This window comes from Drosophila sulfurigaster, chromosome 3 (assembly GCF_023558435.1).
Source record: "Drosophila sulfurigaster albostrigata strain 15112-1811.04 chromosome 3, ASM2355843v2, whole genome shotgun sequence".
NCBI lineage: Eukaryota > Metazoa > Arthropoda > Insecta > Diptera > Drosophilidae > Drosophila > Drosophila sulfurigaster.
Window position 1 is genome coordinate 20,764,088 of NC_084883.1, and position 17,347 is coordinate 20,781,434.

Consider the following 17,347-nt stretch of genomic DNA (forward strand, 5'->3'; position numbering starts at 1 on the left):
GCAACGCTTGTCAGCTGTCAAAACACTCAACAGCATAGTTTACACCTGATCATATGTGCTGATAAAAGATACAAATTGCGATGAAACTTAATATTTATTGCACATCAAGTAATTGAATATCTGAACATAAAAGATTATTTAAAATAATAAATTATTGTGAAATTGCAAAATTATGTTTCGCCAGCGGCAACTAGTTAGCAGCAGCAGCAGCTGGTGCAACATCATGTTAAGTTACACTTTGCGTTACCTGCGCACTGTGTAAACTCAAGTATCTTGTCTTCTTCTTCATTGCAGTTGTGTTTGTGTTTGCTTTTGCAGCAGTCTTGCTCAGTGTGAGTTTTAACTTCAATGTGATGAAAATGTCATAAATTTATGGACGAAAAAACAAACCCAATGCAGTTAGTGATAAATAAAATACAAAATGTGCAATACAAGAGCTATAAGGCATAGCAGAAATTACGCATGCAATGCACTATGAAGTGCACTAGCCTAACTCAAGCAAAATAACAGAAACAACAACAGCTGCATGTGCAATAATCTACGACTGCAAAGTGCAGGATTTATAAATATGGCAATAATACTACATTAATAGTCAAGCAACAACAGCAGCAGGGCTAGAGCGCGAGTGTATCTGTGTGTGTGTTCGTTTTATATTTAGAATATGACGTTAGAGTGCTGCGAATATTAAAAGAGAAGCAAAAGCAAACGAAAGGCAAAAAGGGCTTGCAATAGTGTGACCAGAGACGACGATCTGCATGTCCGAATTTCAGTTGGCGAATGTGGATGCCAATGGCAGTGCTGCCCATAGCGATGATGCTTATCACACACTGAGGCGCCAACAAACGGAACCGGAAGTCGCAACGCGCTGCAAATCCTCAAGTCTTAAGGTAAATGGGCAACTGCATAATCTCTTTTTATAAATATTTATAAAGTTTTTTCTATATGCAGCGCGAACCTTTAGTATTCTTCATTATGCGGCTGAATTTGAAAGCGGTGCTGATGCTGCTCATTGTGGCCGTCATGGTCATCACTCTGGGCATCTATATGCGGTGTGCCGCCTTCAGTTTCTCTCCGGATTTTGTGCGTCAGCTGAGCCGACGCCAAACGATCGACGCACTAACAAGTTCAGCTGCCGGCGGACAACAGGAACAGACATCGCCTAGCGTTCCACTGCAGGACATTGAGTGCGCCATCAATCAGGAGTACAGCATACACTGTAAGCGCGATGAGAATGCCAATGAGGTGTATGTGCCCTTCTCGTTTTTGCGGCAATATTTCGATATCAGTGGTGCTGTCTCAACGAACAACGAGGTGGTGAAATTCAATTGGATGCACAGCAATGCCAAGGTGAATCTCCCGAAGGGCAAATACGATCCACGCGGTGTTTTCATGTACTTTGAGAACTACAATGTGGAGGTACGTGATCGCGTCAAGTGTATCAGCGCAGCCGAAGGTGTCCCTGTGAGCACACAATGGGAAAAGCGTGGCTACTTTTACCCGACGCAAATAGCCCAATTTGCCTTGGCGCACTACAGCAAGAATCTAACGGAGGCGACGCCGCGTCAACATGTCCTGGAGGATGCGGATGGCAATCAGTCGATGGAGTGGACAACGCCAAAGACCAGCAATATGACACGCATCTGGCATCACAAGTTCAACACCAGCATTGTCCAGTTCGAGACAACCATTGGCTATGAGAGCGCCATCAGCATTCAATTGAATCAGACCCAGGATCTGGTGCTCAGTGTGGACTTGTTGTTGGTCACAAACAGCAGCAGTCTGATGGTCACAGTGCTCAATCGTGATAGCAAACATAGCTATCAGTTGCATTACATTGCCGCCGAGCTGCTGCTCAGCGTGCAGGAGTCCAACATCTATTATGGCTTGGGCGGTGGCGCCTTGAACAAATGGCGTCACATCACACGGGATCTGCACATCGATGTGCAGAAGGGCATTGTCATGGGGGACAAACGATCGCCACTGAAGGTGCGACGCAGCGATCTGGAAGTGCTATCGATTGCCTTCTTGGGCATTGGATTCTACGACAACTTGACGCTGTCGACCAGCGATCATTTGGCGCATTTCTACGATGCCGCCGAGTGGTTTGTGCACAATCAAGACACGAAGACAGGCGGCTGGTCGAATCCTGTGCGCCGCAGTCTCAATGGCTTTGCCGAGCTGCGTCCCGGCTGGATCTCGGCCATGGGACAGGGTCACGCCATCTCGGTGCTGGCGCGCGCCTATTGGCATTCTGGCGGCGATTCGCGTTACCTCAAGGCTGCCTCGTTGGGTCTGCAGCCGTATCGCATCTACTCTCGCGATGGCGGCGTCCTGGCGCAGTTCATGGACAAATATTACTGGTGAGTTGATAGCCTACAGTTAAAGAAAAAGTTATCTGTTTTTCTGTCCGTTCATTTAACTATCTCGATCTTTTATAAATCCTTAGATCTCAGAATTCAAATTTAAATTTGGCAAAAAACCGTTCTTGATTTAAACGTATTTATAATTTTAACACGTCGCCACAAAGTGTAAAAAATTCTATGGTTACATTAGATAGATATTAGATATTAAAAACTATTCTCGGTCCTAAGACTAGAATAATTGCGCTTTTAATCTTGGTCCTAAAACTATGCAAAGTTTAAGTTTAAAGATTGATGTGGTAATTGAGATTAATGTTGAATTACGATATAATAATCAACTTGATAGAAAACTTAAATGTAGTACAGCCAAAGTCGTTTTTAACTGTGTCCAATTTGTGATCTTTTTGCCTATTTCTAACACTCCTCTTAACGTTCTTTCAGGTACGAGGAGTATCCCACAACGCCGCCATCCTTTGTGCTGAACGGTTTCATCTACTCGCTGCTGGGTCTCTACGATTTAAACAGCACGGCACCAGGGAAGATAGCACGTGAGGCGGGTAAACTGTTTGCCCAGGGAATGCATTCGCTGAAGAAGATGCTGCTGCTCTACGACACTGGCTCAGGCACCAGCTACGATCTGCGCCACTTGAGTTTGGGCGTGGCACCGAATCTGGCACGCTGGGATTACCATGCGACGCATGTGAATCAATTGCTATTGCTGGCGACGATCGATAGTGATCCATTGATTGCACAGACAGCGGAACGTTGGAAGGGTTATATGTTTGGCAAGCGGGCCAAACACAACTGAGAGCGAAGGAGGTTGGCGGCTGTGGCGGCTGCGGCATCATGGCAACCACGTAGTCGCCTCCACCTCCTTCTACTCCCGAAGAGGCCCAGGAACAACAAGAACAAGTGATATTTTTTGTAAACCATTTGAAATGGTTGCGCTAATGCCGTGTCCCTCTTACCACATTTCGAGCAACGAATTTGAGTTTTATGTATTTGATATATATTTAGTTTGTATTCTGCATTTGTTTCGCATTCGTCCGAATTTCGTGCTTAAAACATATTTGTAAGTTGTGCTATGTTTTGCAAAACTTATGTTAATCGAGTATTGTTAGTATTTAAGGACTTGTACCTTTCTTCATCGTGTATACCTTATATTGCATAATCATTAGGAGCAGCTCTTAGCAAAACTATTAACTGTAGAAATTTGTTAAACCATTTATGACTAAACTACTATATAGCTTAATTGATTCTTAAGTAGACTTGCACGCATATTTCACTGGACAATATCGAAAACGTAAACGGAAGACCGTAACGTGATCTTCGGCACGCCGTAGCTTGCATACCCAAGACACTATATATATATATATAACTGCAATGCTAGGGTATTGCATACTTATATTATCACTACTAATACTGTAGGCAACTTTTTTACCGCGCCCAACTTAAGTAGAGTTTGTTACACACCACCCCCTGTATAAAGTTAAATGTAGAGAGCTTAGCATCAATAACTATATATACATATATATGGAACACACTCGATTTATAGTTAGATAACTGTTAGAACTTTAGATATACGAAATAGATATATACGTGGGAACACTTGTACTTCTTTTCTTCAAAAGTATACTGTTGTTTGCCAACTCAAATACTAACTGCCCATCAAGACAACGTTAATACGACAGACACATCAATTGCAATGTTCGTAAGCTATTGTAAATTGCATGATACGTAATCATCATTGTTCCATCTCTTGTATCCCTGTTATACTACCATAGATGATATTGCAATCATTATGATGATCACTTCGTATAAGCGACGTATCGATCGATATCGATATTGTATGTAAACATGTAATGTAATTTTGTAGGCAGCTCCAGAGAATCTTTCTCGACTTAATCGATGCCATTCCATAGAATTTTTATTTAATTTTACTTAGTTCTAAACACAAACACACGTAACACCGATACTGTCAATTAAACATTTAAGTAATCCCCTCAAAAAAATAACGAGACTGTTGGACGGAAAGAAGAATCGATTAATGAAAAAATGGATTTTATGTATGTACTTATACCATATGTTCTTGTGTTATTTGGTTTATTTACAATCTGTTTAATTGTTGTAACAAAAATATATATATATATATAAGTATATATGAACGCAATCTGTACAACATGAATATGATGTTTGGTTTTTTTTCTAACTTATATATTAGTACAACTAAGCCATTAGATTAACTTTGTCAGGATCGTTTCGATTCGAGGACATGCGAACGAATCGAGGGAGGTCCACTGCGTCGTCGCACCTCTTGAATGAACGCATTCTCCATTTGATCGCATATTAGATCGAAGAATAGGTTGGCTATATTACTGTGTAATAGAGAACGAAACCGAAACGCGACCTTAAAGTCGAGTACACACGAATTTGGTATATCCTTGAGGCCGGGACTGAAACGCCATTCGTTCAATAGATAGTTGAACAATCGTCCATCGTGACATTCCGATTTCACCAACGTCGTCGGCTGCAGCGTCACCCGTGACGTATACGCCTCGTTGAGCGGGGGGAAGCCGACAATTAAATCTGCCTTGAATCCGGCATTGTCACGACTGTGGACATGGGAACGCTTCACGTATGGCACAAATTTGTAATAGTTGCTGACATCGGAGACCACACTGTACATGTCCTGCATGGAGTAGCTGCAAGATGTCAACATTGATGCTATACATTTTATGCTATATGTACTTTAAGAGATTCACTCACCCGACCAGCTCCTTTTTCGTGTAAGAGCGATTTTTGTTGCGCAGATCGTTGAACGTTAAATAGGTGCGTTGGATGCCATTGACATACGATCGTTTTTGCTGACAGCTGCAACGAATAACGCTGTTACCCTTGACTAACAGTTTTTTAACAATTTATGCATCTTTTATAGGTGTGGTATACACTGAACGATTTTCTCATTTGTTTATTTTTTACAATTGACTCAAAGGGTTGCTGAGAGATTATGTAATTCATATTTACCTGCTGACCTTGTTTCAATGTAGCGCTGCCAAATTCTCACATCCAATGCCTTTAACGTGCTGCCCTTTAACATTTTGCAAACTATTGTACCGTGGTCCGCTTCCACAGACCCAATAAAAAAAATGAAATGTGTATCGACGAAAAGCGTATGGCGACAACACCTTCCCCCTAAGAATAACAACGCGCACGCACAGCTGATCGAACAGCGTTGCCAGACAGAACACAAGTACTTCGTATGTTGATATCTTTATTGGCTAACGCTACATAATAGCACAGAATGAACGCTGTTCCTCTGTTGATGCTGTTGTCTCGCCCAACAGCTCCTTTTGCTTAAGCTCCAAGTATGTGTTCTCATTGCGCTTCTGCAGCCAGTCGGGTAACGGCTTGGCCCAATCCTCTGGCGGCTGTTTACGTTTTGTCCACGTATCATTGGCGTAATGCGCCCGCAATCGTGTCAATCGTCGTTGCTCCTCGCTCTTGATGACAGCAGCGCCGGCGACAACATCGTTGCCATTCGATTGCGCATAGCGCTCGCAATTTTTAAAGTCCGTCAGCCATTGTGAACAATCTGTGTCCCGGCCGTGTATGAAATATTGATGGAAACGTGCCTTGAAACTGGTGCAGTCGTCGTGCTCATCTTTATACAGGTGACACGGTCGGATCTGTCGGCAATTTCTATGAGCTGTTTTCTTTTCATTTATATCCATTACTTACCGCCCATGTATCTTCTAATTTTATTGTAGTGTTTGCATCTTTTGTCTCAGCCTTTTCAGTTTTTGCGGACATTATATAAAAAATGTGTGCCAACTAAAATGAAATAAGCGTATCAGCTGTTTCTTGTTTACAATTTGAACGCAGTGTTGCCAGATATCCGGAAATTGAAATGACAGTTGAAAACCGATTTATATTTTGTATTTTTGCTTTGTAAACTTTTTATTGCAAATAATTGCACAATTAATGATTTCTTGTACATCAAAACGTTTATGTAAATCGAAATGTTGAACAATATCAGTTTTTGTTTGAATATTGTTGTGAAAATGTACACAAATGTGCTTACTGACTTTATATTGAAAAATGTTCGGTGTTGATTCAGAAATGATAATTATGGAGATATATATTATTCAATCAATAGTGTAATATGCGTTTTTTCGTTTGTTATCAATATGTATGTATATGTATGTGTTTAAAAGGTTCACAACTTAATTAAAGCCTTTTAAATATAAATTTCAAGCGTTTTCAGCATATTACAACAGAACTTAAAAAATTATAATAACGTGTTTTTTTTGTTTGTTTTTCGTTTTGTTTTCTGTGTCTACAATTTTACTTACTTAATTACAAAACTAAACCCGATGGCATGTTTAAACTAAATCGTAGTCAAAAATATACAATTTGCTGTATTACACAATATTATAAATGATGATAGAGGAAAAACTATTATTGAATTGTCTCCAAAAACTACATACAAATCCAATCGTCTATATCTATATCCAGTTTTCATTTCATTTTTGAATTTTTTTTTTTTTTTCGTTTGTACAATTTTGTAAACTGGGGTGAGAGAATTGAATTGAGATATCAACTACGGCCAAATCAAAGAATATATATATTCCATTTAGTATATGTATATACATATATATTTGATTGGTGCTAGCGTAATTGTAACTCGTAATTCATTAATAAGATGTAATGTATGTGAAGTGAAGTGTTTTCATTTCTTTTCCTTTTTTTTCTTTCTTTCTTTTATAACTAATTTTTAAACTTTAGTTTGACTTTTAAGACTTAAATTACTAAAAGACGAAACGTGTATTTGTTTCGGGGGGGCAACAGGCGGCGGTTCCTGTTCTTGGGATCGATCTTCATGTGTTCATTGATTTTTTGCATTTTCTCTCTGTATTGTTGTTGTGTGTGTAGCTGATTTAGAGCAACCATCGTGCCTCGAGGACATTGTCCAATTGCAGCTGTTGCAGCAGTTAGTATTTGTTATGTTGCGCCAGCAGTTGCATATCCGTCAGATACTTGATGATGTGCACCTTTGCCTCGGCCTTTTGCCGCACGCCCAGCGTGTTGAGCATATCGGTGACAACCATGCCAAACGATTGATCCTCGGCGCTGACCGCCTGCGACACATTATTCTGGAATATCTTGATAGTGTTCAGCATGTTATCACTGTGCTCCTCCTCGCTTCGTTCGCGCTTCAATGGTGGCTCATAGAAATATGGCTTCTGGTCCTTGCCTACCGCTGTGGCCAGCTGTGCATCCCCAGTAACGGTTATTTCTGCAAATATTTCAAAATTTGCAATTTAGTATTGAGATTAAATTATGGATATACACATTTCTGCTGTACAACGTTGTTTGCCATGATCACCTAAATTACAAGGATACTCACCATGCGGATGTGTCAGCGCCTGGGCAGATGTTGTAGCACTTCCATTGAAAGGTTGCGCAAAGATGTCGACGACGGTCTGTTGTTGGGCCTGTTGTTGTTGCGTGGGATCGGCCACTTGGCTGGCATTCTGACTGCCATTGGCGCACTTGCCCAGCAGCGATTCGCGATATTGCCGGATCGAGTCGACCAGGAACTGCATCTGTTTAAAGTAACGCCAGCGCGATTCTTGGCACAATTTCATTTCGCGCGCAAATTTATCGCGCAAACTCTTCCATCGCTTTGTACATTTTTGTTCTAAAAAAAAATAAAGAAAAACATTATTCATAAAGCCTGTTAAATTCATTGTTTATCATAACATTATTTACGTTAGCAGTTTTCTTTTTTTGACTGATTTGCTTTTGGGGGGGTGGCAACGCCGCCATCATATGTACACACGTCAAATTGCAAACCAAAACAAACCGCGAGACGTCACCACCGTCAACCCCGCATGCCCCCTTTTGCACCATGGCTCCACAACGTTGACAGACACTTGAACAAACGGCGTTAGCTGCTGTTGGCAGAAGCGCAGCTGAGCTGCTGAAACGCTCTGAATCCGTGGCACGCCAGCAGCGACAGCAGCTTCCGAGCGAGCGCGCGGCGGCATGCTGTCGACGTCGACTACAACTACGAGTTGATTCTGCCCGCGCTTGGTATTGGTAACGCCAGCCTGCTGAATGCTGGCGGCGGCAGCAGCAGCAGCGACCCAGGCAGCGAATCTTGTGTGGCAGTCTTCATCATTTTTGTGCTGCATTCAACGGTTTGGCGCCAATGGGGTTTTATTACTTGCTATAGTAACCCCAAAAATTAAGTTCATTGCTTGCATAATTCATATTGGCAGAAAATCCACCAAAAATATACCACACATACAATACATATTTATGGACATATGTATGTATGAGTGTAAACTGAAATCAGGGGGCGCCGCAGCATATAATATGTAAGAGAAAATAATGTACATGAAGTGAGAGGCAAGAGACGAGACATTTTTGTTGGTATACAGTTTGGGTATACTCATGAAATGAAATGAAAGCTGTTCGGTTGGTCGCTTGACGATTCCCTGTGTGTGCATGTGTATGTGTGTGCTGGTTTCGTATCTGTGTGAGTGAACCACCAACAACTAACAACAGCGAACGACGACAAGGCAGCAGCTGCAGCGACGGCAGCAGTAGCAGTTGTATAAAAATAAACGCTGGCGTAGGCAGCGTGTGTGCGACAGAGACAACTACTGCGACGCAGAAGTACAGCAACTTCAAAAATGTGGACTGCGCGAACACCGTCGACAGCGCGGTCAGGTGCGCAACTGAAGCGCCCAAATGGGGCGCTTAAAAATGTTATTGCTGTAATTTTACTTAAGTTATCTTTTGGCACATTCATCCATGCATTTCAAAGTGTCTACTACTTGCGTGCGCTAGAAGCGCCAAACCCGCAACATAGGCAACAGCGCTCCTGACATTTCACAACCGTCTGTCGCGTCTCCGTTGCGTCGCCGTTCACTTTTGCGTCGTTTCTGTACACTTGCTTTTGCTGCCCGCTTGCTGCCGACGCCCGCTGCTGCCTACTACGATTGTTGCTGCTGCTGCTGCTGTCGTCGACGACGACGATGTTGTCTCTGTTGCCAGCCCGCTCTTACCCCCTCCGTTTTGCGTCTTAACCATGCTCAGAATTAATCAATTTGCAGCGACGACGACGGAGACGGTGACGGTGTCGTCGCCAGTCGCTTCAACTGATACCCAAACCAATTTCACTTGCCACAACGTTTAGTTTAGCGACGACTGCTGTTGCTCCCTTTGCCCCACAACAAGAACAACAACTACTCAAAAATACAACAAAATTTCACTTACCACTTACGCCGAGAGTTTCGGCAATTTGCTTCCAGGTCTGCGCCTTGCGCACAAAGTGCTTGTAGTTGTAATGTGAGCGATCGTAGATGACGGGATTCATTTTGACCGCCTCAATTAGATTGAGATCAAACTGCTGCTCCAGGTTGGCATCCAGTTTGTCCATCTCGATGGCTGCACTAAGCGTGTGCACTGCAATGAAATATAACAAACATTTAGTTATATTTGCGTTTGTGTGTGTGTGCATGGGTAATGTATGAATGTATGTGAAGTGAGTGTTTGATGTTTGTGTTTAAATTGTGGCCACTTGATCAAATTGCCGTCGAACTAAAAAACTTGAACAGCAAAAAAAAAGCACTCACTTTGTTTCTTTCGTTTGCTAATTGTTGTTAAATAATTGGCGCGCACGCACCCTTTATAGTTTATTTGTTTTTTATTTTGATTTGGTCTTCTTCGAGGAAGAAACGTCGCGACGTCGACGTTCAATTTTATTCCTCAGTCGCTGCCAACAGTGAAATTTTTGTTCCAAGAATGCAGCAGGCAGCGCAGTCTACTTGTCTAGTATGTATATTTTAACACAGCCAGCCGCAGCGACGACTCGACGTCAAATAAAGGGACGTCGACAGCGTCGCGACGTTGTAGTCAGCGCTGGCTGAATAACGCTCTCTCGCTTCCACATATGCGCTCTGCTGTGCCTGCTTCCTCTTTTGCGCATGTTGAATGCTGCAAAAGTGTTGCTTAATGTCCCATGTCTGCTCAGTGTTGAGTAAAGACAATGCTGACATTGCTAATTTAATTTTCAAATTTTAATATTATTCATAAATAAATTTTGTTGAAAATAATTTTATTTAAATGTAAAAATCAAATGTTGTCAAAGTTGGTCCTACGTATAAATTACAGATTATATATTTCAAAAAATAAATTAACGGCTATGTTCCCGTACACAGGTGCTCGGTTGGCACTGTAAAAATGTTAGTTTGCGCGGTGTTAAATTTAAACGTTAACAGAGTCTTTGAAAATTAAACAGCAGACCCTTAAAAGTTTGTTCGAAGTTCGAACCCAATCGTAAGAAAAACCATATTTTTAAAATTATTTAATTTTATGTATTTCGGTCTCGCTTTTTGTGTTTATACAAATTGTCTGCATCTGGATACAAACGTATTGCATACATAATTGTAAATGAAATGAAAGATACATTTTGTCTAAAACATTTGTATTGCATTTTACTTGCGATAATTATTAGGACATGCTACTGCCTTTGAAGAATTGGAAACAATCTGTATGATAATAATGTTACGCATAGTACTTAATCGTAAACAAATATGTGTATGTGTGTGTTTGGATGGGTAACAATGAATATAGAGCTGTTTAGATTTGATTTGTTTTTAGTTTATAAGGAAGTATAAATTATAAGTGTTCTTAACTAATTAAATGTGTATTTAATGTATATATTCAAAAGGAATGACTTAAGAGTTAGTAAAAATCCTTCTTAGCAGCAAATATGTCGTGGTAATTGTTTTGGTAACTTGAAACCGAATAATAAGCAGCAACTAATACAAAAAAGATTAAATTTAATGCAATATTTGAGGCGCAAGTTTGGAAATTCCGTTCTTCTTTTTGTTCAAATTTAACATTTAAAAAATTCTGTCATTATGTAATCATATAATTGATAACCTTGTTCTTAACTTAATGCTAAGCAATTTTACAATAATCGAAATAATCATATACTGGAACTCTATCTTGTGTATGTGTTGGTGTAAAACTGATAAATTTTGGATTTGATTTCTTTAGTTTTGTGTGTTGTCGGTGTGTATTGAGTTTTTAGTGTTTTGCTTAAAATTATCATGTTTTTATTTTGCTGATGTATTTCTTTTGATTATTACATTTTGTTTGTATGCGTTTTTCTTGTTTTGTTTTTCTTTTTTAGAATATTTTTTTTAGCTTAAAATGTAACGAAACAAATGTTGGTTTTTCTAATGGGACCCTTCTTTTTATTTTATCTTTAAGTTTACTTTTTTATTTTGCTTTTTTGTTTGTTTTTATCAAAATATGATGTGTGTTCTTGTTGCTGTATGTGTGAGTGTTTGTTGTGTTTTATTTTTTTTTAATTTATAACGTACAAAGACGATACACTTGTAGATCCATACACCTCTCTTTAACCATCATGCTTTCTCTTCTTGCCCCTGGCTTGCGATTCATCTGCAAAAGACACACAAAATTATTTGAGTACAAATTATTTATTGAGACTCCTTGCTTATTTACCTGGCTTATCACCATCCTTTTCATTGGCATTGACTGATGCGGCCGATTCGTTTGCCTCACCATCGGCTTCATCAATATCCGAATCCTCATCCTCATCGTCATCTCCGCCCTCGCCTTCTTCCCAATCGGAATTGTCTTCCTCTAGATCATCATTATAGACCTGGAAGAATATTAGAATTACCTCATCTTCCTTTACACAACGTAGGATGTGAGATATTTACCTCCGAGAGCGCTACATCGCCATTGTCTTCCTCGTCGCTATCGTCGCTGTCGCCTTCCTCATCGTCATCATCGCCCGAAACTAAAAATAACATAATGCAAATAAATAAGGTCATTAGAAATGAATCGAATATGAATGCGAAATGCTTACAATAGGTGGCATTTGCCAGATTTAATATTGCTAAAAACCAATAGAGTAATATTGCAAAATTTGTGCTTGAATTGGAGGTGGTGTCTCTAGTTTCAGGATTGCACTTAATGGCGGCTTGGTTTGCTTCCCTCAATTGCAATTCTTTTAAATATTCATCTAATTCATCAACTTCATCTTTGTCAGGCAGGTTGGACGTGCTGGCATTGTTGGCACTAGTTGCACTGTCTTCCGGCGACGCTGCCGCTGCCGACGCTTCCTGCAACTGTTTCTTGGCCTTTACACGCTGCTCCAATGCCTCGAGCTCGTCTAAATCGATCTCTAAACCATTTAAACAGAATGCACTGCGCCCATCTGAAAGGCGACAGAATCTGTGGTTGAGATGTGTTGTTGATGCGATAGCAGCGATGATAACTAACGATCACAAGAAAATGGAGGAGATTCCCAATTTCAGCACTTAACAATCCCCTAAACTCTTGTTAATCTCCAAGTCACAGACGGACAGTTTCCTTTTGATGCATTTTCATCTCTAATTTATGAAAACTGCTTGCTTCCAGAAGTATCGGACAATAACTATGATTTGTCAAATCAAATGTATCTTAAGCATGTATGTATGTATGAATGTATATTGTGAAGAATATGACGTATACGCACCTTCATCTTCGGAGTCATTTCCATTGACCTCATCATCATCATCGCCATCCGACTGTGCTTCCACATCATTGGCATCGAATCTTTTTAGAGAATAGATTTAAATTATTAAATGATACTAGTAATATGCGAGGTTAAGCCAATAGGCAGACTTACCCATCCAGAAAGGATAAAGACGGCAACATCTTGAAGATTTTGTCGCGGTAATTGTCCACTTGGGTGGCATCGTTATTGAAAAGATCCAAGACAGCCAGATTTTTGAATTCCACCAAGGGTTTCAATGTTTCCAGATCCTTGATTTTATTGCCAGACAAATTCAAGTATTGTAAATTTGGGCTGGTCGTAAGATAGTTGAGGCCACTCGAAATTCTATTGTCGGACAGTTCCAACTTCTTTAAATTGGGTAACTTGGGGAAACCTTTGAGTGTCGTAAGGCCCACGTTGATCAAACTTAATGATTCCAAGGCGGTGTATTCATCTGTAAGGCCAACAATGCTTGTACTCCTGCAGTTGTCCAGATTCAGCTCTGTGATCTATAGAGACAAAAATCAAACACAAAATCAAAATTTTATTATTTAAAAGAATTCATTTCAAATGTTTAAAAATAACTCTAAAATAGGGTTTAGTATATTAAGTTATTTTTCTAACGGAAATGGGCATATTTCACGTTAGACAATTTGGTCACACTGTCCGTATATTCAGCATTGCTGAAGCAGCCTGACAGTCCGCCATGTCTGTCTGTGTGAACGTGTGGCAGAAGAACAAGCGTAAAAGATAAAACCTCAAAATGTATAACAAATACATACGCAAAGAAAAAAAGAAGAAAATCGATCAAACGCAAAATAATTTTTTTTGATTTGCAATCAAATCTTGCTCACAAAATGGCGCAGTAGTTGGTTAAAAACAATTCAATGTGCTGAGATTATAAAAAAAAAAAATGTTATTTCAATCAATTTGCGCATTCGGCAGAAGCTGGAGGATGGAAAAGTGGCAACGCGCGTTTATGTAATACCATTTTTTCAGCTGTGTGTATATGTATACGTTTACGTGTATGTGTGTGCGTGTACGTGTGACGTACGCGCCACAAAACGGAATGCGCGAGAATGAGAATTGAACGAGTAACAAGGGTTAAAGGGAGACGACAGACGGACGGAATGGGGCAACATAAGAGAAGTCGTCCTGCAATTTGTGGAAATGAAACAAGCCGGCAACACCAACAAATATGTTGACAAGCTGACGTTTGTATTTGTTGCGCCTGCTGATTACTGAGAACAGCAAGAAGAGCAAAGCAAGCAGACAAAAACTTTTTGTTTGTGTCTCGTGCTAAGCCAAACAACTGTGGGTGGCTAGAGGTGTCTATCAGACGCATTTTCTATGATGCGCAAAAACAAATCAGATACAAGAATAAAATGACTAGAACTTGATTGATTTCTGATTAGCCCAATTTCAAACGAATTCAGTCCAATAAAATGACACAGTTGCCATTGGCAACAAAACTGGGCGACATTTTGGCTAGTATTAGTGCAATGAATGCGAAAATCATTTAGGAGTCATTATCTCATCTGTTTTAACTGGACAGTTACATGCACACACAGAAGTGTGCCCTCGCTTACATACATATGTATGTATGTAGTATCTGTGTATGTGTAGTTAAATGAATGCCCCTATCACACATACTTTTGTATACGTACGCAGCTTAAGCTTTGGAGCGTGTGCATATCAGCTTAGCTTGCGATGTGTGTGTATGCGGTCTTCTATAGGACATATTATGTCTGTGTGTGTACGTTTGTGTAGTTGTCCCTCTTTGTGTGCATTTTTGGGCGGGAAGGCGGTCGAGTGAGTGAGTGAGCTAGTGGGTGGGTAGGGTGTGGGTGTGGGTGCCTGATTGGTTAGGCCTTGCCAGAGCGCATGTTTATTAATCAGCAGAAGTGCCACACACAGAAAAAAAAAGACACAGGTTTGTTTCTCTGCGCTGTTCGTTTTCGCATTTCTTGGGATGAGCGAGAGAGATGTACGTAGAGACAGGGGGAGGAGGGGGCAGAATGCATGTAAACAGTGCATGTACCGTTTTGGGGCGGCCGGTTTTTTTGCATTGTGAAAAGTCTAGCCTGTGATATGTGTGTGTATTTATGACTGCGCAGCCAATATGGCCGTGTGTTTGGGAGTGTGTGTGCATGTTGTCTCAGCAGCTAAAGCTGGCGACCCATCGGCATTGGCGAGAATGTGTCGATTATTATGTGCATACACGTTTCTTGTACAGGGTGTGTGTGTGTCTTTGGTTGTAGATGTGTATGCGAGTGTTCTCGGCGTTGTTGTTGCGTACATATGAATGATGCGCGCGCTATAATGTTGTTATAGATACATTTTGGTATCAAATAACCTGAAATTACAACAAGCATGGCATACAAAAACTTATACACGTGTACACATACACATAAATACATATAAGTATGCATGTGTTTCCTATGCGTCTGTATGCTTGTTTATAGCAGTGTTTGTCACAAGTGAAGGCCGGCGACAGCAACAGCAGCAACAACAACAGCTACGAAAACACAAGATTGTGGAAGCATTGCCAGCTGGCGCAATTTCAGGTGCGCGTCTCTTCAGTGTGGTGTGTGCGTGTGTCGCGATCAGCATGCATTTCACATACACACATATTTACACACACGCACACTGGTGCAATTATTATTGTAATAATTACACGAAAAACAATTAGAATTAATGCAACGCGCATTTTGCAGCTTTAAACAAAGCAAAGGCGCAAAAATGCGCGCACATGGCAACACTGCTCGCGACACACACTCATGCAAAGAGCACACACACACATCTTCGTATGCATGTACGTACATACATACATATGTGTGAATTTGCTTATGGCGATCAATTTTTTTTCTTTCCAGCAATGGATGTTATTTGTCGCTTCTTCTGCTTCTGGTGCTTTTGCGCTCTTTTATATGGCGTCGTCGTCGACAACGACATAAATTGAAACTAGATTTACATCATGGCGTAGTATTTGTTGTTTTTGTGGCACACAGTAACACACACACTCTCACAGAGAACGCGGCGTTGTATATGAAAAATTTGTGTAATCACAACGCAGCAGCAACATAACTTTTGCGCGTTTTTCGGCTTGCCCTTTGTCGTACTATCTCGTTCTAGCCTTCGTTTCACAATATCAAGCAGCAATTAATAAATGCATATTCGTGCATATGTATGCCCATAAAATAAAACACTTACCTGGTTTGTTTTCCGTGCACGTCTTTCCAATTCTATTCTCTTCTCCATTATGTCGGTAGTGTGGCTTTTTGCTTTTGAAAATTTGCTGACTTAAGCTGCACTTGTTTTGAATTATTTGGTAAAAGCGATTTTTCTTTCGCTTGTACGTCTCCCAACCAACAACCAAGCTCGCAGAAATGCCAAAGGATACACCAACCAATACGATTGCAATTCCTTGATGAAGTGTGTGTTAGTAGTTGGTCCCCTGCGACAGCGCGCACGCACCAGAAAGAAGCAGCACAAGCAGCACAGCAAAGTCGTCGTTGTCACACACACACTTATACGCGCACACACAAACACCTTGCAAATTTTTCTTCTTTTTTTTATGCTTCGGTTTTTTGCCGCCGCCACCCGTCGCGTTGTTGTTTTTTGTTGTTGAGTAGCGCTAGGAAGAAAATGTAGCAGAAAATAACTATTATTGCAAATTTGTTGGGATTGATAGAAATGCGTTAACAGTTGCAGCAGTTGTGTACTTTAATCGTACGTTAGCGCATTTTCACACACACATGTACACACTCACTCACACACACGCACACTTGTGACGCGCTATTTTCAAACGTCAATTTTAACACGTTTTTCGCCAGCTATTTGGAGTTTCTCGTGATTTTTGGGCATAAAATGTGCCGCTAGTCCCACTTACCTTGATGCGTTGAATATTTAAATAGCGAAATCAATTTTTAATTGTATTTTCCAACCAACAACAACAAGCAACAAAAAGCAATCAGCAGCGTGACCACAAGTTTGGTTTCAAAGTATTCCACAAATATCAATGTGAAGGTATTTTGATATACCAAAAAGATAATAATACCATAAATACCATAGAAAATACATACCTGATCAGTCAAGTATTAAAATATAACAAATAATTTTGCTAAAGTAGAATGTATTAACAGCGCTAACAATAATAGAATGGTAAAGCACTTTCCAATCTGTGTAACTATTTTATGGCATTTTGTCTGTATTTTGGCGGCAATATTTTTGACAGTATTGCGCCTCCGATAGCAGAAATGCTCCTCAGTTCAAACTTGTGTAAATGCTCATTAATTGGTATTTAGTGTAAGATTTCTTCACGTGAACACGTGAACAGAAGACCTTCAACATTTAATATAACAATATTGAAAAATTAAACAATAATTATATTATATTT

The 17,347-nt window shown here is 40.3% G+C and overlaps 5 protein-coding genes and 1 long non-coding RNA gene across 9 annotated transcripts; 2 read left to right on the forward strand and 4 right to left on the reverse strand.

Moving 5' to 3' along the window:
* The first annotated feature begins 302 nt into the window (after positions 1 to 302).
* Positions 303 to 3,276, forward strand: LOC133840770 (D-glucuronyl C5-epimerase B). Its single transcript, XM_062272819.1, has 3 exons — positions 303 to 887; positions 949 to 2,360; positions 2,802 to 3,276. The coding sequence occupies exons 1-3, from the start codon at positions 756 to 758 to the stop codon at positions 3,166 to 3,168; spliced, it is 1,911 nt and encodes a 636-aa protein (XP_062128803.1). The 5' UTR covers positions 303 to 755; the 3' UTR covers positions 3,169 to 3,276.
* Positions 3,277 to 3,790: 514 nt separating this feature from the next.
* LOC133840781 (coenzyme Q-binding protein COQ10, mitochondrial) lies at positions 3,791 to 5,548 on the reverse strand. Its single transcript, XM_062272835.1, has 3 exons — positions 5,393 to 5,548; positions 5,127 to 5,231; positions 3,791 to 5,062 (listed from the first exon to the last, which is right to left on the reverse strand). The coding sequence occupies exons 1-3, from the start codon at positions 5,455 to 5,457 to the stop codon at positions 4,609 to 4,611; spliced, it is 624 nt and encodes a 207-aa protein (XP_062128819.1). The 5' UTR covers positions 5,458 to 5,548; the 3' UTR covers positions 3,791 to 4,608.
* Positions 5,549 to 5,614: 66 nt separating this feature from the next.
* Positions 5,615 to 6,272, reverse strand: LOC133840784 (UPF0545 protein C22orf39 homolog). Its single transcript, XM_062272838.1, has 2 exons — positions 6,099 to 6,272; positions 5,615 to 6,046 (listed from the first exon to the last, which is right to left on the reverse strand). Exons 1-2 carry the CDS (start codon positions 6,168 to 6,170, stop codon positions 5,645 to 5,647), a joined length of 474 nt encoding a protein of 157 aa, XP_062128822.1. The 5' UTR covers positions 6,171 to 6,272; the 3' UTR covers positions 5,615 to 5,644.
* Positions 6,273 to 7,197: 925 nt separating this feature from the next.
* On the reverse strand, positions 7,198 to 10,359 carry LOC133840778 (transcription factor Adf-1). 2 transcript variants are annotated; one of them, XM_062272830.1, is made up of 4 exons: positions 10,057 to 10,359; positions 9,648 to 9,836; positions 7,768 to 8,061; positions 7,198 to 7,656 (listed from the first exon to the last, which is right to left on the reverse strand). In XM_062272830.1, the coding sequence occupies exons 2-4, from the start codon at positions 9,808 to 9,810 to the stop codon at positions 7,352 to 7,354; spliced, it is 762 nt and encodes a 253-aa protein (XP_062128814.1). In that variant the 5' UTR covers positions 9,811 to 9,836; positions 10,057 to 10,359; the 3' UTR covers positions 7,198 to 7,351. The 2 variants fall into 2 exon arrangements, with proteins under 2 accessions (XP_062128814.1, XP_062128813.1); XM_062272829.1 differs by having other exon boundaries at positions 10,007 to 10,352.
* Positions 10,360 to 10,840: 481 nt separating this feature from the next.
* Positions 10,841 to 16,972, reverse strand: LOC133840775 (acidic leucine-rich nuclear phosphoprotein 32 family member A). Of its 2 annotated transcripts, XM_062272823.1 has the most exons (8): positions 16,841 to 16,972; positions 16,162 to 16,585; positions 13,081 to 13,457; positions 12,928 to 13,007; positions 12,277 to 12,627; positions 12,128 to 12,207; positions 11,907 to 12,066; positions 10,841 to 11,843 (listed from the first exon to the last, which is right to left on the reverse strand). In XM_062272823.1, the coding sequence occupies exons 2-8, from the start codon at positions 16,207 to 16,209 to the stop codon at positions 11,800 to 11,802; spliced, it is 1,140 nt and encodes a 379-aa protein (XP_062128807.1). In that variant the 5' UTR covers positions 16,210 to 16,585; positions 16,841 to 16,972; the 3' UTR covers positions 10,841 to 11,799. The 2 variants fall into 2 exon arrangements, with proteins under 2 accessions (XP_062128807.1, XP_062128808.1); XM_062272824.1 differs by lacking the exon at positions 12,277 to 12,627 and having other exon boundaries at positions 16,841 to 16,969.
* Positions 13,457 to 16,338, forward strand: LOC133840786 (uncharacterized). Of its 2 annotated transcripts, none has more exons than XR_009894213.1 (2): positions 13,457 to 13,929; positions 15,825 to 16,338. It is a non-coding gene; the product is annotated as an uncharacterized LOC133840786 (long non-coding RNA). The 2 variants fall into 2 exon arrangements; XR_009894214.1 differs by lacking the exon at positions 13,457 to 13,929 and adding an exon at positions 14,810 to 15,515.
* Positions 16,973 to 17,347: the final 375 nt, after the last annotated feature.